Source organism: Haliaeetus leucocephalus, unplaced genomic scaffold (genome assembly GCF_000737465.1).
Source record: "Haliaeetus leucocephalus isolate CR32 unplaced genomic scaffold, Haliaeetus_leucocephalus-4.0 Scaffold217, whole genome shotgun sequence".
Classification (NCBI taxonomy): domain Eukaryota; kingdom Metazoa; phylum Chordata; class Aves; order Accipitriformes; family Accipitridae; genus Haliaeetus; species Haliaeetus leucocephalus.
Genome location: NW_010972653.1, coordinates 1,516,000 through 1,539,637, shown reverse-complemented (window position 1 = coordinate 1,539,637; position 23,638 = coordinate 1,516,000). Strand labels below are relative to the sequence as shown.

Sequence of the window (23,638 nt, the reverse complement as noted above, 5' to 3'; positions counted from 1 at the left end):
TATGTTTAATATTTATAAATGTGTATGCAAAATGTATATAAGAGATGTAGTAGATATCTCCAGAGTTAACAGTGATGAAATAGAAACTATCTGTTGTGTATCAACTATGCAGTAAATGTATACTTATAAGGATACCTATATGTATACATAAGTGTATATATACACATATATGTGCATATATATAAGAATTACATTTATTTACCCAGTTTGGTTTCATCATTTTTTGAGACCAAGTATGTGGACTCTCGTTGCTTCCTCCCAGTGGAACATGTAGTGCTGTACATTACAAGCCTGTCCACAGCCTTGTACCTGTGAGAAGTAGTTGCTAATGTGGCTGTTATATCAGAAGAGATTTTCAAGACAAAGATAAAGAGGAATTCTGTGGACATCTCTGAATCTGTGAAAAATTTTTGTTAAATTCAAAGAACAAGTGAAGTCATCTTTTTCAGCCTTAGTGTAAAGAAAAGCTAGAAATTACTTAATCTGAATGCAAATGAGCAGTCTGTCTCCAGGCCTTAAGACTCCTAAATGAAAAAAGAATATTGGTTTTTTCACCACTTTCAGCCTCTAATATTCAAGCATAATGTAGGTGCCTGTTCACTAGCAAATCCGTGAAGTTGCGTTTGACTAAAAGCAGCAGCTGAGTATGAAACAAGTGATGAGTTCAAGCTTTGTTGCTAACTTCAGTTTAAAATGTTCACAGCAACTTGGCTAATTGTATTAATTTATTTCTTCTTAAGGCAGAATGGGGAAACAGAATAGCAAGCTGGCCCCTGAGGTGATGGAAGATCTGGTGAAGAGCACGGAGTTCAATGAACATGAGCTAAAACAGTGGTACAAAGGATTTCTAAAGGACTGTCCAAGTGGTAGACTGAACCTTGAGGAGTTTCAGCAGCTCTACGTAAAAGTAAGTTATTAAGTTCCTATTATTTGGCCGTAGAAAAGGTTGCAAAGTAATGTAAAGCAAACATATGGTCAAGAGCTGCCAGTCATTTAGACTAAGGAATGGTCTAGGAGAAGCAATGGTGAAGATGAGGAGATAAATGGGAAGTGCTACCCTCATCACACCAGTGATTCATATAGCTACAGTGACCTAAACGAAAAGTTTTTAAAAAAAGCATGATTTACTCACAATAAATGTATTCTCTGCACTCTCTAATTCATGGGCCTCTTTCTCCTTCAAAGAGTGGTTGTGGTCCTGTTCAATAAACGGTGCTTTACCCGTGTAATACCACTGGAATATATAAACCGTGTGATTGCTGGACCTACTCATGTGAAAGACTGTCCTTCTTTTGGTTTCAGAAAAAGTGGTGAAGTTTCATGGCAGTATGTCCTGCAGATAAATTACGCACTGTGCACAAAGGATTTCTTTCTCTAAATTTTAAGTATTGCCTTTATTTTTTTCCCTACTGTCTCTTTGCCCTTGTTATATAGGAAAGGAAAACCAGACTGCTCGATTTATTTTCTTCTTTTTTTTTTATTATTTTATCAAGTTCAAGGTAGTCTTTTCCTTACATTTATTATGTATTTATTCTGTAATAAGAAGAGCACGGGGGCAGCATAAGAAGTGTATTCATGTTACAAAGATAATTATATTTTAATTCAGAATTGAGTGTCTGCCTAAAGGTCAGAGACTTCAAAGTAATTTTAATTAGGAAAAATATTGGATGGTGATGATGAACAGTAGGATCAGAACAGTTCATAAATACAATGTGAGGCTGAATAAAAATAAAAAAGCCTTTCAAATGTAAGTAGTTAATATTGAGTACACTGACAATTTCTGCAGACAAGTGCGACTATCTGTCTTTTCCCTTAAATGCATGCTACAGTCCTTTCCTAAATTTCTTCAGCCTTGAAACAGATCACTGCAAATTATTACCTAGCCCCTTCTAATGAAGGGTCTAACAAAAACTGCTAACTCCAGCTTACATAAATAAGGTTCTGCCTTCATATTTTAATATTTATGGCTCAAGATGTTGCCTCACAATCCTTTCCTTAAGAAATGACTGACTTTGTAATAACTGTTATTTTCAGATGAAAGAATTTTTACTGCCTCGGGTATTGTGCTTGTTATTAACTGATAATTTATAGCTTCCGTTTTAAACAGTGCTCTGTGCACATCCAGCAAGATCAGACATCTAATCATTTCTCATACATGTTTTTGAGGAAAGTAAATGGTCTTTACAAAATATGGGTGCCTAATAAAGTATGTTAACTGTTTAACTCTTTAGAAATCATTATTTTCTTTTTGGCAAATCACAGTAAAGGGATTAAATTTTGTGTGTGTGTGTGATTTTGTATGTTGTGGGGAAAGATATCTTCTGAAAATAGCTCGAAACTGTTAGGACTTGTCTCTTCAAAGAGGTGTTTGAAGTGTTCACAGATAATTCACAAGATACTTTACTCATGAAGGAATATCAGAGAATAAGTTCAATATCTTGTTTACAAAAAAGGTAGTGCAAAAAATAACACAAAGAGCACAGCAGTATTTTGCTCTTGAAATTTGGAGACAGCTCTATAGTCTTACTAAGCTGCAATATCTGGCTTTTAGTTTTATGGCCTCATATATTTTTAGATATGCACATCAGGTAAGATTGTCTCCCTTGCTTTGGTAGTTATGGGTTTTGAGATCTGCTCTGTAATGGTACTGTCATATATTTAGTCTGGTTTATTGTCATTCTATATATAATGCCTATATACAGAGCAAAATACTAATTTTGCAGAGGAGAAATATGATTAGCTGTAGTAAATCCAGAGCTTTACTTCTTCTTCTGTCACAGAAGTGCTTGTAAAATAATGGCCCTGGGCTCTCCGAGAAGCTAATAGTCTGAGTGTTGGCCGTGGTGGCGACTTCTCCTATGTAGGACGTTCTGCCTGCCCTGGCTGCTGGCTGCAGACAAAACCCCAGATGCAAAATTTGATCTTTCCAGGAGGAGCCACCAGCAGGAGACCCAAATCGTTATGATTACATTTACAGCATTTCAGTTCTTTTAATGCATATTCAGGGTGAAAATGTATGAAGCGTGTATTGATTAGTAATTCCTCTGTGTGAACTTACAGTTGGGAGGGATGACATTTATCTGTTGGTCTGAACTGGATTTTCTTGAAGATTTCCATAAATCAATATATTTGGAAGAAAAATACAAGACTTACCTTCAGTTCAGATTTACATTTTCTTAAGATGACACTGTTTCTTTGTTCGTGAGAGTTGTGTGGTGCACTTTCATGTGTATTGATAAAAGGGTGTTGGTCATCTAAGATGCAAAGAAAGCTCTTCTTTGCTTTTACTCACACACAGTAGAAGATCTCAGCTTAAGGAGCAAAAACATTTTAGATTGTATCAGGAACAATATTTTGAGGTGAATTTCCTGGTTATCTCCACTTACTTCCATCATAATTACAGGGTGGTGTGCACAATCTTGGGGCACAGAAACTGGGGTTTTTTTGGATGAAACGTAACTAGAAGATGTGTCCTGAAATCACACCTAATTTGTTACTGTACCTAATGCCTGCTAATAAGCTAGATTTGGTCTGAAGTAAAAGGTCCAGAACATGTGTGATGTGGATGTCAGGTCCTCAACACTAACTCTTCCGCTCTACGTATTTGCATCAATTGTACTGTGCTGTTTACTGATGTAGGTGAAGACTGTAATGACTAAAGGGGGAATTACTCTAGCTTGGCTTGGAAGCCTTTGCTACTGAGGGTTCCATTATGAATACAAACCATGCAGTGCTTAAAAGAAATAGCAGTTATGCAAACAGACTCTACATAAAAAATTATTTGCAGCACTTTTAGTGGAAGTGTCCATAAAAATATTTAGTCAAGAACACCTATTTTAAATAAACAGCTAATAGGAAGAATAATACTTTATGGTATTGCATATTTAGCATTGTCTGCAATCTAACAGGTTATTTAAAAATATTGGTACATTTTGGGTGGATAGATTCTTCTTGGGATCCAGAATCTGTGGCCCGCTGCTAGGGCTCATATTTCCCTCCATGCTGCTGAATGAGGTGAATGCTTCAGCAGCTTTTGAAATAGTTTATTGAAGAATTGTTTATATACTATAAGCCCAGAGCCACAAAGAGACCTAAATGCTGAAACACCAAGTTAGCTGTCCTGACAGTCTGCACAGAGCATGGGAAGGGGAGAAATTTGTGGATACCAATCTGAGGAAGCTGAAACTCAAGCCAGCATGTTGTAAGCAAATGTGCCAGGGCAAAACCACAAGGTAATGCTCAGGACAGAGATTTATATTAAATTCTACATTTCTCCAGGGTATATGAATCTGCTTTCATATGGGAGTTGCATCTTTCAAACCTCTCCTGCAGAGAACTATCTAGGACATTAGAAGTCAAAGCAAAATCAAGTGACTGGAGTCCCTTTTCTTTCTTTCTTAAGTAACGAAGATAATGTGAATGCTTGTCTTTACCACAGTGGTTTAAGTACTCATCAAGCTGTAGGAAACTCTGAATCAATTATCATGTCCCTGTAAAGGGTTTGAATCTTCACTGCTCACCTTCTCATTGCTCTACCTGTGATGAGATACACCCTTCTGGGCTGGTGGCAATATCCCAATTAACCTCTTTTCCTGCAGGAAATAATGATAAGTAGCATCAGACAGGCTGGAACCTACAGTTTCCATCTTCAAAGAGAATATCCTAACCATTAAGCTTAATCCTTGCTCAGTTTCTTCATTTTCCTTTTTTCTATCCTAAAAAGTCCTTAATTCTTCTATCTTAATAAAAAATCATTAGCATTGTGGGCAGAGAGCTGAAGGAATTAACATACCAAAGTGTCATTAAAATAAAATATACCAATAAAACATTCTGGACTGTTCCTATCATTCTTTAGGTTTCTTGCAGTCTAGAGGGCCAAATACATTTTCCTTCGGATCTTCTGAATTCACTGGGTTTAGATGAATATGCCCTAGAGTGTGTAAGTGTGCATAATCAGTGCTAATGTTCACAGGAATTATGCATGTTTATTAAGTGGAAAATAGGCTTCTATATTGTGATACTTCTTGGAAGTGGGTCACTGAACATGAGAAGCATATCCTCTGGACTAATAACAGAAACAAGCACCAATGGTCCTTTAACTGGAAGGGTAGGGTTGGGAGTGATCATGATATAATGCTAGCATTAAATAAAGTAATTTACTTGGTGAATTTATTGCATATCTATTATTTAGCTATGTTTGGGGGTTTTATAGATAACGTTTAAATGAAAAAAATGTAGTAATGCTATTTGATTAATTGCAATCAAATGATTTGTCATATTTTTGGCTTTTAGCTCACATTTCCTGCCTTGAAGGGAACTGATTTCTAGTCCTTCTTTTTAATATGTGTACAACAAAAGAATCTCAAAAAATCTATTGAAATTTAAGTGGGTATATTTGCAGACTCTTTTTCTCTATCCAGATTTTCAAGACAGACTAGAATCTTTCTAAAGATGGCACAGAGCTCCTCAAAATGTTAGGTTAGAGCTGCGTTTCAGGCTTTCAGTGGCTGTGAAGTGGGATTCCAGAACAGCACAGCTGTGTTTACAGATGCCCCTAACATAGATGCAGTTGCACTGGCAGAAACTGATTTTTCTGGGATCATCTCTTTTAACTGGAAGAGTTGTGCGGGATTTATGAGTGTGGTTCAGCCACTTAAGTTCTCCCTATAATAGCAGTGCTTTTTAAGTATTTTATACCAATGTTAGGTATATTATACCTAGTATAATTAATATATTTAGGTGTATTATACCAATCCTGTATTGCTAAAGAACTATAGCATGTTTTGAAATCATGCAGATTATCAAAAATACTGATGTATCTACTCATACAATGAGTTTAGCCCATGCTGTTGCTACCTTCCACAAGATCACCTTTGGGGAGCTAGCAGTCTTCCTGGACAATATGACAGTATGTTTGTTGGATGCACTGCCTAAATTTAACTGCAACACAGAAAAACTATGTATTTATTTGTAAACCTGACTTATAAAAAATCCTTACACAGGTTAATAGTACTGCTGTGTTACTGAATTTTTAAAAATGATACGGAATAATAAAACTATTATTGTTATGTTAGACACAATTAGAAATAGCATTGGATGCAAACAAATAAAGCAATGAATAGCTCTGATCCAGGGACATTACCAGGTGGCTCTATAAGCAGCAGCACATATGTAGATAGGCAAACAGAGGCTAGAAAGAAATAACAGTAATATTATTGGCATCAGTGGAAGTTTTGCTTTGGGGAGGGAGGGTGTAGAACAATCTATGAGGTAAAGATTCTTAATGCATTCCTTAAGCACTTAATACAAATCTGCACATTTGAGACAATTACAGTAAAACTGTTAGAAACAAATGCTTCCAAAGAGTAAAAAACCTTTCACCAGAAGTGCAGTGAAAGTTCCTGTGAAAGGAAAATTAATACAGCAGAATCCAAAAGGCACTATGCTGAAAAGCAAATGTATTTGCGGTCCAGCATTATCACAGGGGAGTGCTTTTTAGGATGAAGTATATATTTCGTGCTCCAAAGCTGTATTAAAATTGGGTTCTGGTAATTTTAAAAACAAAAGATATTGCAATTGCTTTTCATACAGGACTTGGTTAAAAAAAAAGGCGTGGTCTTGTTGCCTGGATGTTTTCCATGCAAAACTGCTTTTGCCATTATTCCTCCTCCTCCTTCTCCTTATAATCATGAATAGGCAGGTGCTGTGCCAAAATGCACGTCTACTAGAAAACCACATAAGAGGCTTATTATATGTTTCAAACAGAAGCTGAGATTGTGCTGCATGAATTTTAAAACAAAGGCCCAGAATGCTTCTTACATATAAAACCAAAATCAAACAAACCCCGAAGGCAGTGTTAACTTTGAAGCTGACTTTGAATGATTCGGGGAAGGGCAGGATTCTGGTAACATGCCCTTCTGCTGCATTTCTGTCTCTGCACTGATCCCAGGAAAAATAATGGCTGGACTTCATATTTTACGGAACGTCCTTTAAAATCTGTTTTTAGGAAACAGAGCTTTAAAGATCAGCAACCATATTGAAAAATAAAATACAGTAAATAAACATGGATTCTCATTTAAGCTGCGAAGGAAAATGAGAACAGTAATTTTCAGAAGAGGACAAGCATGCAAGGTAATGAACTGCTCTGAAAATATGGCTGTAAATCACAACACTGGATACTAAGAGCCTTTAACAATGTAGAATGGAGTGAGTTTAGATTGAAATCCTAATCTCACTGAAGCTAATGGGAGTTTTCATTTCTGATCCTTATTTAAGCGCTTAGGACTGCACTGAGCTCTTGAAATTGTTTATCATTGTGAGACCCAAGTACCATGAAGTCTGGTACAAGCTCCATTAACGTCCAGTCCTACAGGCTGGATTGAGAGTCAGGAGAGCTCCTCTCATCATGTGTGAAGAATGTACGCATTGCTAGCTGTCATTTAAAGGCAGTAGTTATTTAAAAACTAAGTCTGTATGTATGAGCGGTGAGAGTAAGGGTCTTGAAGTTAGTAGAAACACAGTTTCAGAGGCAAAGAACGACAAGTCCTTTTCTTTTTGCAGCTTTAGCTAGTGGCTAATTTTAAAGGCCAAAGTATATTTTTCTTTGCTTCTGTTGCAGAACACATAATGGCCCATATCCTCCATACAATCTCTGGAGACTCTAAATCTAGAAAATGAGGAAGTCAGACAATTCTAAGAGATGAAATCTAAATAGCTGAATCTTAATTGTTCCAAATAGCAGCTTGTGGAATGTCCAGGCTAGTGGTATGAATCTTCCTGATGCTTGAACATTTCAGTAACATATGCTGACACCACCTCTGTGAGAGGCAGAAATGATGGTCACATGAATCCATAAAAAGTCTGACTGTCCAAAGGCATCTCCAGGCCTTACAGAGTCAGCAGATATGTGGGGATGTGAAGGTTTCGTCCAAACCTCTGATTATTACTAGGTATTGAATAGTCCTGTAATTCTGTGTTTATATGCGGTTCCTGGAGGCACTCTAAACTAACATCAACTCTCAAGCATTGAAGAGACTACGTCCAGCCAGGGCAAGACGATCCAGCTTGGAATGCTTAAAAATCTCACCATGTGGATGCATGCCCTGGTTTCCAAAATGGCCTGATAAAAGAATCCAGGCTGGGTAGATCTTCCAACAATATCATGCAAATTACTTTTACTTCATCTTTTATTTTGAAGGAAGCTCACCAGTTCCAAAAAAACTGTTAGGCATTTTTATAAGAGACCTTGTTCCTTTACAGCTCACCTTTGCTCTGTGTTGGATTCCTCAGAGAAATCAAAATGATGAATTTGGGATACCATAATTATTTCTGTAGCAAAACACTGAATTCATCAGTACGGTTATGATTTCCCTGAAGGGTAGTACAGAAGGAGTGGTGCAGCTTGGATGGAGAGAGCCATTGTTAACACAAGGTATCAAAGACCTCAAAGGAAAAAAACCAACAAACTGTCAGCACCAAGTCCCACAGCCATTACAGTGTTCAGGTCTACTGTTTCTTGTAACAATGCTTATTTTATCATTGTTAAGTAGGCCTCAGAGCAGTCAAGACTGATCAGTGGTTCACAACCTTTACCCAACCTGTTGCAAAGGCAAGTGTTTTGGACTTTTTTCCTCCTGAAACTTCCTATTTCCTAGCTCCCTTCATACCACCTCAGTGCTTTCCTTCTCATCACAAGGAAGGGTGTTCACAAAACCAATGAAAACCCTTGAGGATATGCAGTGGAAAGAGGAAGTGGTGATACTGTCTGTACTTTTTTCAGAGATATTTCCTTCTCTTACAATCTAAATAAAATAACCATGAATGGAGTATATAAAGCCTCTATATTATGTATGGACAGTTGAGATACAAAAAGGTTAAACCACTTGCTTGATGTCTTTGGCAAGGTCAGAGTTGAAATTATTTCATGGGTCAAAATGTAAATGGCCCTTATTTTATTTTTTTGGAGTGAGGTGGGTTTTTTTTTCCTACAGAATGGCTTGGGAATGACTTCCTGGGGTCATACATGCACATTATAGTATGGCATTTCTGGCCAGACTTTAATCAAATGTCTACTCTAGATCTACACTGTGATCTGTGCTCTACAGTTAAACTGTGACTGTGTCTTAGTGGAAACCTGTATTTTAGGTCTTCGGTAACTTTGATTTGGAAAACTGGATCATCCTAAAACTTGTTCTGAAGGCTAATAAGCATGTGTTTTTGTTACTTGAGACAAAGTGAACTAAGGTCTTTCAGGGACTTCAGCTTGCCACATTTCTTGAACTGTAAACATTTCTGTTTGTTTAAAATATAAAAAAAGCTGTTTGGTATTACAGAGTTCCTGAAGGAGCCTTTGAAACCAGGGCACTTCATTTCAGCACCGGAGTAAACTAATGTGATTTGAAGTATTTTGTTTCAAAATGTTGAAGTGTTTTCCTCTCGTATCAAAGTCTGCTTCCAATATCTCACTTGTACACAAGGCCTGGGGCTGAAAACAGCGTTCTTTTTCATAAGGTATGGAGGAGAACTTGGTGCTCTGAACCAAGTCCCTTCACCCTGCGCTGACATCTCTGACTCCATGCCTCAGCTTCACCTCCCCCTCTCTTCCCAGGGAACTCATCAGTCCTTCAGAAAATTAAATTACCTTAGTGATATGTACTTCCAGAGCTTCCCAGATGGACAGCTGTGAGTCACTGTAGCTGGGTATGAATACTCTAAAAATTAAAGGGGTCTGATTAGTCTGGATCATGGCTGTCACCGCCATGCATTGCCTCACAGCCTGCTCCATCTGCTTGTGGTACTTCAAGATGGCAAATCACTATTTCCACTGCAACGCACGCTGCTGTGCGTAGCTATAGCTATGCAGGTAACGAAACATCAGGTGTTTTTTCAGGGTTCTGTGGTATGGAGAGACATTTGGGAGCTCGCTTAGTTGCCAAGTTAAATGCAGTTTTTATTATCATGTAGACATTTGTTGAGATTCCAGTCAGGTTTCTACTAATCATAGTCTGAATGTTGCCAGTACGTTGGGATATCAACTTTCTTTTTCTTCAATGGAGTAAATTTCCATCTTTTCATGTTTAATTAAGGCTCATAGGAATAGACTATTTGCACCGACAAACCTATTGATTGCTGAATTGAGATGACTTACCGCTACTTGGCATGAGAATTAGCTAGCTATCTTAATTTTATATTCAATCACAAACAAAACCAAATGAGAAAAACATATGGTTTAGAGGATAAAGTAATCAACACAAGGAAATTTAGTCTGGAGGAGATTCTGCCATTTTGCTGAAATTCTTATGAAACATTCTCAGAAGAGGTTGGTGTGAAATCTACCTGTATAAGAAGTTGTGAAGTTTGGCTGTCTGGTTGTATGGATAGCCCAGAACTGAATATACAGCTTTGAATAAAATCTCCCTGTAGTCCAGAGAAACAGCAGTATAAGCAGAAGTGTAAATGAACACTACAGTTTACCTCAAAGTCAGTTGGGAATTATTTCCATGTTAACAAAGCTATTAAAAAAAAAAAAAAGAATTAAAAATTCCTAGGTCATTAATTGAAATAAGATTTTATATGGACCTTGTCAGCAGCTTTCAACAGTAGTATATTCAATTACAAAGTTATTTCTAGATGCCTGTGTCCCCTTTCATTTGGAAGGATATACCCTAGAATTGCCATTATCCCTTACACAACTGTATGCATACTCATGACTCTTCACAGCTTGCTTTGACAGATTTTCACTAATTTGCTCCTCCTTGTCAAACTGATCAGGCTAGGAGACAGTTAAAGCCCTATTCCAAGATACATGAATTTTGGCTCTGTGATTCCTGTCCCTAGGGCTAATACCAAATGCAGAAGAACTGATTAAAAGGAGCAGTCCTTCAATTTGCTTTCATGTTTGCAGGCTCCATCTACCGCTACTTCTTGTGTTCATGTTGACTAGATCTGTGTCCCTCTTCTAAATACCTTTTTGGTGCTGGAAACAGTTTTAATTGTGTTGGTGTTTATTAATGTAGCAATTACAGTGCCTAATTTTATAATATGTGTCAGTGCAGATAATTATGTAATTAAACCGCGTAACTGGAATGATGGAGTTGTCTAAGGATGGACCAATTAAACCAAGAAATTGTGCTGTGAAGGCCTCACAGGACACCACAGGTAAAGCCTGCAGATGTCTTCAGGAGATGTCCTCCCTCCTAGCATGGATCTGTTTCCACCAGAATAAACTCCAGCCAACTGCTTTTCAGCCAGCTGCTAAACACGAGTAGTTAGAAGGTGATGCTCTTTGGATGTGGTCCCGGTGAAATGCAGATGTCCTTAGCTCCCGTCAGAGTCTCCCTACCCACACACACATGCCTCAGCCGCGGCAGGGAAGGATGCGGTTGTTCCTCCCACTAAGTCCCTGCTTCCCTCTCACCCGCTCGCAGGTGCTGGTGGCACTTTGGCAGGTCGGGTGCCATCCCCTGTGCTCCATTAACACTCCTAACTTCATTCAGGAGTAGAACACGTCCAGTTTCTATGGTTCGGTACAAAGCATCTTCAGCACATGGAGTCATATTATGTGTGGGTTGGTAGACTTGGTACAAACATTATGTACACACACTAAACTTCGCCCGGTCTCTTGATTAGGACAAGTCACTTAGGTGGTAATCCACCACGCTTGAGTTCACAATTGCTCAGTGGTGACCAAATCCCAAAGTTTTCTTGGAGAAATACAGTCATACTGTTTCATCTACATCTAGAGCCATAGAAAGGTAGAGCTGAGCATCAGCTTCACAGTAATGGTACTTAATTTTCATCTTATGTCTTCTGTTGCTCGTTTGTGCAGAACAAGGGATGCCTTAACACTCCATTTATTACTTTAAGAAGTCATAGTTCCCAATATTTGACTGTTTAAAATATAATGTCTATACATGGTGTTTGTTTGTTTGTTTGTTTTAAAAGAAAAGTAATACTTCAGATAACACTTGGCCTGAGAAGGGTACATTTTCTGAGTTCCACTATATGGTGCTTCTTAAAAAGCGAGCAAAAAACCTGTGGTTAAAGTCTAGTACAGCTCTTTAAAGCATATCTAATGTCTTTTATATTTTTTTGAGTTAGAAGAAATGCTAGTATATAAAATAGGATTCTGAAAGTGGGAGTTTATAATAGTAATATTAATTTAATTGTAAGGGTGCTATATTAATCTTGGCTTGAAGAAGCAATTATTTATCTATCAATTAGTTCTTGCTACAGTTAAATACGGTATATGACAAGGGAAGCCCAACAAATTAGTGGCCTTGTGTTAGAATTGCAAACTCCGTGCCGCAAATTAGCCCCTATGGTGTATTAGTCTATCTGCTCATTTATTTTTAAGATTCTTTCCCCCTGGAGTTTTTCTGTATAGCAGGAAAATGGTGTTTAATGGGTCTGATGCTATTTTCACAGAGACATAAATTCTGGGGTTATTCTAATTCTAATGTACGGCCAAGTGTAGGGAGAATAAGGACAGTTTCTGCTTCCTGTATCTACTACCCTGGGGTATCTTTGGAGCATGAAAAATCATGAAAAAGAGCACATGTTCTAAACCAGCATGTAAGGAAGCCCTATTTTCACTCTCAGAAAATTAAGCTGCTTATACAGAAAATCACCAGCAGGTCCAGGGCAATAAAACTGAGTAAAAAAATACTGCTAACAAAAGGTAAACGCTGGTCTTTGTATTCAGCAGTTTCTTTTAAAGTGATGTACCTCTTTGTTATCTCTCTGTAAGAATAATGACATTTTGCCAAAGAAATCAAATCTGTTCCAAAGGCTGAATTTAACACATTCAGTATAAAAATTACATTAACACGTAGCCAAATTTATTAAAGACTTTTGAAAATGATTAATTTGGCACACAAACTTCTAATAGTCATCCTATAGAAGTGGACTATCAGTGGGAAATTAGCTCTTGAGCTAATCCAGCGGGCAATTGTCAGTGTGAGATAAAAGAACTGCATTCTGGCTATCCAAGGGTGGAATTTTTCCTGCACAGGCACAATAAATAGTTTTTGCTAGCAATAAAGAGGCTGCCAAATCAACCTATCTGAATAAAAACTATGTTGTGCTTTACACATGGGAAAAGTGCTCCAGAACAGTTAATCCCTATGAAAACATTATCCCTGCATTATCGCCAATAGTACTTGCCTTCAGGCAGTTTTCAGTTATTTGTTTCCATTTTCTATACATGTACCCAATGTTCTTTATTTCCATGTGATTGTTCATCTCAATCATTTTCTTTGCTCTCATCTATTCTGGGCTCATGCGCATGCATTTTACATATTGCCAGAATACTTTGGGCTATATTTAAGTTTCCAGATTCATAGAAATATTGTTCTACATATAATGCTATGAAAGCAAGTACATAGTCCTAAGAGGACCACTGATTGCTGTGTCACTGTGAAGTATACCAGTAGGCAAGAACACTTTTAACCTTTTCGCCTTCCCTTTTATGTAGAGTAAAAGCCTGGAATGGTATAAAGATTCTATGGAAGTCCTGTATATGTGTGGTGTGAGTGAGTTCACGTAGCTCGCTGGTTGAAGAAGTCTCTCCCAGGTTTTATTGCCAGCATGTTGCTGTAATAGCTGGTTCAAGGGACAGCTGAAGTTACTGTGCAGACGAGACATCTTAGAACCAAAAGAACAACAAGGGGAAAAAAAACCCTCTTTACAAGAAAAGCAATCTCTAGTTACTGTGTAGATCCTTTACCATGTAACAAAAGGGAGCAGTAACAGTGCAAAAGTCACATGTATAGTGAAGTGGAAGCATTATGGTGGAGGGTAAGAGTTTGACAGAAGTGAGCATAATCCATGATGGACTAAAAATGCACATTTTGAATTGTTAAAATTTGTTTATTGTATTGGGGCCTCAATTCTTGCTATCACTGGATAAATTCACAGAATGCAATATAATGAGAAAGCAAAAGTTTTCTCCCCCCAAGGAGAGAAGTGCCCTCCTTCTTCCTGGAGTGGGCCAGAAGATGCAATCTTGGCATCTCCAGACTCCTGCTCAATTCTGGCTGTCAGGCATGCAGAGTCTTGAGCTACATCCCCATCTTTTTCTTAACCATATCGTGCTTTTCTTTTCTTCTCAGCTAGCTCATCTTCTTCTTTCCTAGGGCACTGGCTACATGAGTGGTGAAGCCTGATGTGATCTCTGTACCTTTGTCCTTTTCTTCTCCAGCTTTTAAATTTCTGCAACTCTGCCTTGTTGGGCAAGGGACGCTGTGACTTCAACCTAATGAGAAGCTTGCTGTTAGTTGTGCTCATTCAACCTATGATGTGGGCTTGGTCATTTTAATTTGTCTCTCCCTTTACCTTAAGAAAAGGACAGTCCAACATCAGAAAGCCAGCCCAATCCTTTATGCAAAGGAGGACCTTATAGCTGAAAGCTTTTCTAAAATACCTGTCTACAAGCTCTGGCAAGGTTCTGCATAGGAAAGCAAAATGAGTGGGCGTAGTTGAGTGTTCATTATTCATTGTTAGTGGAGCTAAGAAACACTTTAGGAAATAGAACAATCCAGAATCTTTTACTTGAACTAAAATGAAATGTCTTCAGAAAGATTTTTTAAATCACTTCCTTTTAATCTTTGAACGTATACATTTCCAATTTACTATGTGAGAGGTTTGGGGTTTTTTTCTTTGTCTTTTTTTTTATTTTTAAATCTTTTTTGGCAGTAATGCCAGTTATATGAATGGTGATGGTGTCAAACAGTACAGGTTTGAGGAATGAAAGGAAATTAAAAAGAGAAGAAATTGAGGCTGGATAAGTGTAAACTTGCTGTAGACCTCAGGAGATTTAAAATTACATATATTTATATAAACCAAAGGGTTTTAAAAATTAAGACAGATGATGAAGAGAATGTTGGCAGGGAGACATTGCCTAGACAATCCATTCCATGTTTAAGGTTATACATCTGTAATAAAATACATGGTTCTGAGAAGAACTGTACTGCAGTCTTTAAGTAAGGCTATAAATGAACAGATTGAATAGCCAATAGTCCTGTTCCAGTCCATGGGAGATTTGACACCTTCTGTGGGACCAAGACTTGGCTTGCATTTTACCAGTTTCTTGTTTTATAACTCTTCAAAAGAATGACAGATGGCCTTACAACTAATTTTTTTGTGATGAGAATATGTTCACCTCTTTTTGTCTTTTGCATAGAAAATCCTTCTCTCTTGGTAACTTCCACAAGCAAATAATCTGTTACCAAGCTCATCCTGAAAGGACAAATACAGTATCTGGAAGTGCATAAGAGAAGATGCTGGACTGGGCACTCCTGAGAGTTCCCATTCAAGCCATTGTGGTTTTTTTTCAGTTCATTGGCCAAACAAATCAGATTACCACATCTGTTTAGCCAGATGGGCTTTCTAGTGTCATGAGGCAAGTACAGTCAAAATACTATCTACAACTAGCACAAGGGTTGTATTGGCAACTTCCTGCAGAAAAGGAATTATATCATACAAAACCACTGTTGACGGCATTCAATGGTGATTTCCTCTTCTAATAGGCAGATGAACTGAGCACCATGTCCAGCCATGGTTGGGGTATGCAGGTGGTAGGTAGCAACCTAGAATACTGAGTAGTGCTCTGGTTGGTTTCTGGATTGCAGGTTAGGAATGTTAATCTTCCTGTTAATCTTCTATTAATCGTGGCCTGACCTGCTTGATATTATCAGATCTTTTTACTTCTTTGTTTCTTTTTCCAGCAGCTGTCAGCAAAATAGATTTGTGTGTATTTGGGTTTCATTAGACTACTTCTCTTTCGTCTGTTCTGCTGGATCCACTGTACGTACATTAGTACCGTTAGATCTATACTACATAATTAAAAAAGAAGAAGAAAGAAATTATCACAACTGCTGTGCTTCTAGCTAAAAGAAACTACCTGAGATCCTTTTCCAAATTATTGTTCAGTTGATTGTGGCCTTATGAGGAAACTTCTCCCAGAGGCTGACCCAGCTGTGGTTAACTCCTAAGAATTTGCAGTGACTGGCTATTATGATAGAGCCAGTTGAAAGTTCAAATGTTGTATGACACATTTGTATAGTTAATAAAATGGATTTCATCCCCATAGACCTTGAAAATTCTAGTATTATAGGAGAAACATATGGAACTGTGTTATTACTGGAGAGCAAAGGCAAATCAGTGGGCAAATCATCTCATTACAAGATAGATGTATGAGAGAGATGGCAAAAACCATTCTTTGAAGGAACCTACCTACCTGTATCTAGGGGGTGCCAGTGAGCTGTTAGAAGGCTAGAACTGGGAAGAAGAATCCAGACACTGGTGAAAGGTATTTGAGATAAAACCAATTTTTACATAAATTAAAAATTCATCCCAATTACAAGATACCATAGAGACTTTATAATGTTGTTTGGAACATATAAGAATGTTTTATATCAAGATCTCATAATGTTTTCTTAGCAAATAGTAAAAATCACAGAGATAAATTCACTTAACACTCTTTTTCATTGTTGTTAAAATCAAGGATCCACTGTGGTCATTGATTTTCTTCCCCTTTGGTGGAAGCAAGATCAAGTCCTGTGGACTCAGATGGAGAAAGGGAAAATAGAAGCTGAGATACATGAAGAAAAAGTGTACTTTTAGGCATTTGTAAACTCTTTGCTTAGCTTAGAGAGCATTCATACCGCAAAAAAAAAAAAAGTTTGTTTCTGACTTTTTATTAGTTTTATGATAATTATAATAATTACTTTAAAAGTCACAAGCCAGGAAATTCTAAATGAGACAGTATAATTATAATATATAACCGTAATAATGCTTCCTTCCATTCCTCACTTGGGTATTGTGAGGCTTAATTAGTTAATGTTTGTACAGCAGTAAAATGCAAAACACCACAAAAGTATTAAGCATTTTTCGTGTTTCAGTTCTTCAGTATAACTGATTACCTTTCACATGGTTCTTAAAGGGGATAATTTAGAAAGATCTGTATAAACCAAACTGTATTTTGTATCTGTCTTGCTGGTAGTTGGAGTGGCAAATCAGTGTTTAATTGCATCAGTATTTCTCATGAACACGCTGACACTGTGACAATGGGTTTGACCTAGAAATATTTGTTGATTATCATATTTCTGGGCCTTGCAACAAAATTGAAGTGTTCTCAGGGGAGCCAGAGACACAGCTGATGGAAATGAATAGAGAATGAGTGACACAAGCTGACAAAACATCATATTTAGAAGGGAGAAAAATCACAAATAAATGGTGTTCAGTTGGAGTAAATAAAACCTTTTGTCAAATATTCAGAATAGGAAAATCCATTATTTCTTCCTTTCTGCTGTACAGAGTTCATTGAAGAAAAAAACTCCGTGCAATGTGTAAATCTGCGATGTATAAACAACAAATGCAGTTAGAGCTCAAGGAATGTGTCACTGTAGACTAAAATAAGATATTTTAAATTATCTTCAGGTCAAAGAAGTACCAAACAAGTTCTGGGTGTCAAAATAATTGCTTTACAAACTGTAAGAATCAGTCTAGGTTAGAGGTGGAAATGGACTTAGGTTAATTTTGAGGAGTTTATTAGCACCTTTGGGGATAATACTGAGATCCTCTGAGTTAAAATCCAGAACGTTCTACGCTAGATCATTGCTTATTTAGTCACCCCCATCCCTGCCATTGAGCTTCAGCACAGATGTAAGGGTTGGGATTAATTCTGCCATCTGAAAGCTAGTTTGTCATTTAAGCTGCACTAGAGTCAATGGAAAGAGAGAGGCATTTCCAGAGGATTATTCATTTTGTCTGCCTTATACAAAACCACCTTCATTTCTTTAATAGCTAATGGACTGAAGGAGAGTTCTCAAAGGAATTAATCTGATCTTAAACATTTATTTTTGGAAGAAATTAATGATGCTATGGAAGTGCCATTTTCCATTCACTATAAAGGGATTCTCAAGTTTCATAGCTGTCTTTTAGCCTTAGACAATTTAGATCCCTAAGATAAATTGCATCCCACGTGTGCGAAGTATTAAGCATTAAGTCTGTAATGATGACCATGGGCACAACCCTCCAGCACGCTACATGCCAGCAAGGCAGAAAATACTTAGCCACATTTAGGAAGGGACAGTCCTTATCATCGGCCGGGGTCATTCTCAAGTCCATTTATTTCAGTTTGGAGACCATTTTAGGTTCCTTCTTGCTGATGGTACCATAGAATTAAGAAGCTTCAGCTGTAATCCACATGATTCTGTAAGCATATGGACCTGTCAGATACAGATTAAAACAGGTATTCTTTTAAGCAGAGATGGAGTGTTAAGCAGTTGGCTTTGGATTCACATGGACACTTGGATCAGTGATTTTAAAAATAAGTTTTAATGAAAAAAATGGAGATAATATGAAATCCCGGTTCTACAAAGGCAGCAAAAGTTTTGCAGTTGACTTTCATGAATCCATTATTTCACTCGTTAAATGAAGTGGAGTGTGGTCTGTTTTACTGGTAATCATATGATGGTTAAAATACTAGAGTAATCAATACATAAAAACAATCATAATTAAATATTGACTCTTGCTTTTTTAACCTCAGACTCTCTGTTATTTAGGTTGTATCAGGCTGGTTGGCTTTGTATTCAAGGCTGTAATTTGTTTGGAAAGAATTTTTCTAATCTAATATTGCCACTTACTCTGCTTCCAGCCGATTTATAAACATCCGCTTCTAGCAGGCAAGAGCTTTCCACTTTTGTAACCGCGAGAATTTCCATTATTGCATTTACATGTGTCTCAGCCGCTGCTAAGCAACAGGGCTAAGTTACCTGCCAAAGCTTGGATTTAAATCCCAGGTCTGTAAAAAGGATGGAAAGAAATATAGATGTGTAATATACTTAAAATAAAAAGTGAGGAATGTGGTTTTGGTAATACGTAGAAGTGTAGAGGTATAAGAGGAATACAATTCCATTCTAGAAGCACGTAAATAAGGGTAATATAACGTGTTAGAGAAATTTAGAGAGTCAATCAATTTGTTGTATTTAGGTGATTTGTTCTTGAAAATAAACTGTTGTCAGATTGGTTTTGCTTTGCCAAATCTTACCATGAAGTGTTAGGTCTAAATGCAATGTTAGATAATGGGGAGCAAGGAGTAGGGAGAATATAAAGAAGAACATTTAATTGAATGCATGTACTATTCCTAAATAGACCAAGTTGGATTCATAGTATTTTGTGTAGTGGTTTTGATTCTTCTTTTAAAGACAGAAGTATTTATATTTGGATAAGAAATGAGTCAGTCTCAAGTGCTTTTCAAAGACTTGATGGACTTTCTTTTCTATTAGTGTTTTTGGTCTCATGCCTTTGGCTTGACAGGGTGGGACTGTTTCTAAGAAATGGTTTGGATGTTAGAAATGCTGTTGCAGTTAATAGCATTAGCATTTAAGTCTAAGGGTGCATGATAAGTGATGGTGTACCAACACAAGGCATAAAGATGGTCTTTACCCTGCAGACCTTGTAGTCTGCATTTAAGGAGGAGGTGGTAGATGGGGAAAATGGACCACAAGAATAAATGTGAATAGTGAAACAATACCAAGAGCCCCAGAAGTCACAACCCAATGCCAGCTGACCATTGTCAAGCCTTGTATAGCCACAGACAGATTTCAAGAAGACATTTTGAAGAGTAGGAAATAGCCTGCAGTGGGCGTGCACTGGAAGAACGTGTAATGCTGCTTGCTCTAAAACTGTAGATAGCTACAGGCAACATTACTGCCTGATGTGATGAGCTGGTCTACATTCATGCTTGGTACAGTAAAGAAAGAGGTACTGCAAAGGCTGCAGGTTGAAGTGACAGGACAGGTAAATGAATTTTGCAGCAGTGTTGGCATGGTGTTAACAGTGAGAAGATAAATTTTTGTAGGACAGAGAACACTGTCAACAAGTGAGTTCAAACTGTTTGGACAGAGAAAATGTCAGATTTTCATCATGTGCAACAGAAGCAGAAGTTCTTTATTCTCCTCTGAAGTTTGTTCATATTTTCCCCTGCTTTTGAAGGTGGTTTATAATTCTTTAAGGCATCCTCTCATTTAGAATAATACTGCAAGCCAAGTAACACATTTAACTTTTATTAAAGTATTTAAGAGACGTTTCCTACAAAATGCTTATTCTTTCCTGCACTTCAAGACACAATCTGATGAGAATATAGCATCATAAAATGTCATTTTAGACAGGCAGTTTATGCAGTAAATTCCTAATACTTTCTTTAGGTCCCTTGGTTTGCTTGGAAATAATGTGTATACATGTAATCCCTTAATACTAGAGTTGTAAGAAACAAAGCATTTTCGTATGTATTGCTTGTACATTGGTGCACACTGTTTTACTAACAAAACTGTTGAAATGAAGCAACAAAACTGTTATGACATTTTGGGCAAAATATTTAGACTGAAAAACAAAAAATACTATGCATAAACAATGATACTAACACACTTATGGCTCTAGAAAAGAAGAATAGAACAACTGAATTTGTAACATAATTTTAAAAATTTAGGACTAGTTTATCTTTCTGTAAAAAAACTGCACTATATTTTTTGGAAAAAAAATTGGCAAGTGACATGGAAAAAGTGACATACAAGAAATCAGATTAAATCAATGGTTCAGTCTAAGTGAACACAGATTTTTTTTGCTTCAGCACTCATGTAACTATGTCCAGTTTAGCTATATTTCACTTGTCAGCATCACTAGTATGAAGTCTGCAATTTATCCATTGGGATTTATGTATTTACAGTCTGCTGGGAAAGACTGAACACCAGGTATTCCTTCCTCACCTCTTAGAGATCTCTGAAGGGGTAGGTGGGCATGTGTATAAAGACAATCTGGTTGAAACCGTTTACTTGACTTTGCAAAGAATTTGACAAAGCCCTTCACCAAATGAGAAATGAGTGTCTCCTACATTTCTTCAAGTTACAGAAAAGATATAGGCTCCTCCCTGGGATCACCCAGAACAAGGTTCTCATTTCAGCTCGCTGATTTGACCCTATGTGAAACCTGTCACTCTCTGTTGACTACAGAGGACCTTTGGGAAACAAGTACCCCTTGGATAACTCCAGCCTTTGCAACCGCTCCCGTTAATATCCCATGTTGGGTCTTTAACTGGATTTTCTGGATTCCTTTGTCTCAGAATGCTTTATTATTTTTGTTGAATATAATATGTTAATGCTGTTGTAAAGGGCAATGTATTCTCAGCCTTGACTGTCTTTTCTTCTGGGGATATGTTTAAAGCTGTAGGGAGAAGCAATGGTTATCTCATTTGAAAATCTTACTGCTGTTCTCAGAGCAGTAATTGATATCTTACGGAGTATGGCTACCTTCTTCTTTTCTCATGTGTATTATGATTCATAAAGGGGGATCTTATTGCTTCTTGAATAGCAGTGCCTGAAGGCACCAACCTGAAGTGCTTGGAATAAAGAGATTGTGTCATTGGCACCAGTGGAGAAAAACCATAGGAAGAAAAATAAACCTCTAAATAATTTGATTACTTCTCATGCCAGCACTTTCATTAAAGCTCTCACCTGGTTCATTAAAGCTCATGCGTTTTAACTTTACTGAAAGAATTTGAACTAATGTACCCAGAGAGAAGTTGAAATGCAAGATAAGACTAAGAGTAAATAGCATCACGGGTCACAAATAAAAGACTTGTAAGTAAAACAAAAACAAAACAGCTGAAAAAGACATGTAGACGTGGTGCTTAGGGACATGGTTTAGTGGTGGACTTGGCAGTGCTAGGTTTATGGTTGGACTCAATGATCTTAAGGGTCTTTTCCAGCCTATATGATTCTATGATTCTGTAAAAAACACATCTGGATGACATCAGTCAAGGCAACCACTTATCATTCTTTTCAGTAGCCCTGTTGAGAATGGAAGAACTGTCCCTGGGTTAACTAGCCAAGAGAAAGGATCCCTTAATCCCACTGATTTTGGATGACAGCAGAGCCTGTATTGCATCTTCTCTGACAGCGGGGCATTGTGTTTGCCAGTGGTAGTGCTGGCAGCTGTGCTTGCAGTGACCCCAGCTGGGACTCCTCCAGTGGTAGGGATTATGTTATCACTCCTGAACCAGCAGCTTTTGAAGCCGGGACCGTAGGGCAGATCCAGAAAAAGCAGGTAGTCTTTATTTCTGTCCTCTTCGAACTGCCACCCCAAAGTGTCCTTGCAAATTGCTATTCTGTGTTGAAGGAGTAAGAAACAGTGCTATGAAGCTGGCCATGCTGTTTCACTTACAGATAAAATAGGATCAGGCTGCTGCTAAAATAGTCTGCTGGTAAAATAGGAACAGTCTACTAATAGAGGAAGAAGTCAGAGTCAGATGGACAGTTCTGCTAAGAGACTGATAGAAGGAAAAAAAAGAGTCCAAAAGCTATGATGGTTTCAGTCAGCTGTCAAAACAATCTTTAATTCCTCTGGAGAACCACCCATCACTAAATTAAGAAGAAATAAATCATTGATTGGTCTTGTGAGGCAATTTTTAAACTCATTAAGGACATGTCTTCCTCTCATTGGCTTAATCTTTAAAAGTCATCTTCCTTTGGTATATAAAAGCACTTTTACGGCCAGAAGCCTTACTGATGTCAGTGAATTATCCCTCCACGATATTGTGCAACCAAGAACATGTGGTTGTTATTTTCCCTTCTGTTGCTAGTGGAGGGCTCAACACGTGATGTGTGTAATCAATAAATTGTGTGAGCAGTGGCTGTTCTGCACGGCAAGCCTTATTTTTTACAAGTCAGGATCCTACTTATTACAGCACGTTTGCTTGGATTTGATCTCTTTTTCTCTGTGCCAACATGAGAGAATATCATACTTTATCTGCCTTTGCCAAGAAAGAGGGACCTGGGATGGATGAGTCAGTGCTAAGGTCTATGCCTTAAGCATGTCTGTGTTATACTCTGGCTTCAGAAGTGAAATCCAGGTGCTAGCAATCTGCATAAAATGATGAAGCACTTCCCAAGCAAGAGTTGCCAATTGCCTGTGAGTCGTTTGATTTGGAAAAAGTAACATGAACAGTCTGTATAGAAGGAAAGTACCTTTGGGGAGAGTTTGTGCAAATAGCATGTGCACAGGAGATCCTGGGTGTACCAGCATAATATAAACGTTAAAGAAACAAAAAATGTACAATTGACCTAATTGGACAGACCCAACAGGAAATAGTTTTGCTTTTTTTCTTCACACAAGGCGTGGGTCTAGGTGCCTTCTCAATGGGTAGGGCAAGCTGAGACACTTGAGCCAATACTTTCAGGGGAGAGCCGATTCTCCGATGAGAAATGCCCGGGAGGGGGTTTTAGATCAAGTCCTGCTCCCAAGAAACATTGCATCCCGTGACCTGGGCTGAAGATGGCTGTGTCCCTCAGTTCTTGATTCCCAGAGTGAAGTGCCCTTCCTGGAGCACGGCACCAAAGTAAATTCAAGCCTTTCCGCAAAAGTAGTGTTTCTGCCTCCTTTATAGGCCCCACTGTAATGCTGAGAGTATTTAAATTTAGTTTTCCAAGCTCCCATTAAGGTCCCCTTGACACTTGGTATTAACGTGTCTTTGTCAGTCTCCCTCAACCTCTTCCATATTATGCTGAACAAAGGGAGCAGCACTGGTCTGTCCTGTGTCAGAGCTTCTGGCCAAGTTCGCTGGTTGGTCCTAGAGTTAGTC

General features: G+C 37.9%; 1 protein-coding gene across 2 annotated transcripts in view; it reads left to right on the top strand.

Annotated features, from left to right (window-relative positions):
- Positions 1-740: 740 nt before the first annotated feature.
- The window catches only part of VSNL1 (visinin-like 1), a 51,956-nt gene continuing 29,058 nt past the window's right edge, over positions 741-23,638 (top strand). The window contains exon 1 of one of the 2 annotated variants that reach the window (XM_010566649.1): positions 741-907. In XM_010566649.1, the coding sequence (XP_010564951.1) occupies positions 746-907 (162 nt within the window). In that variant the 5' untranslated portion in view covers positions 741-745. The remainder of the gene's footprint in view (positions 908-23,638) is intronic. The other variant, XM_010566650.1, reaches the window with a different exon arrangement.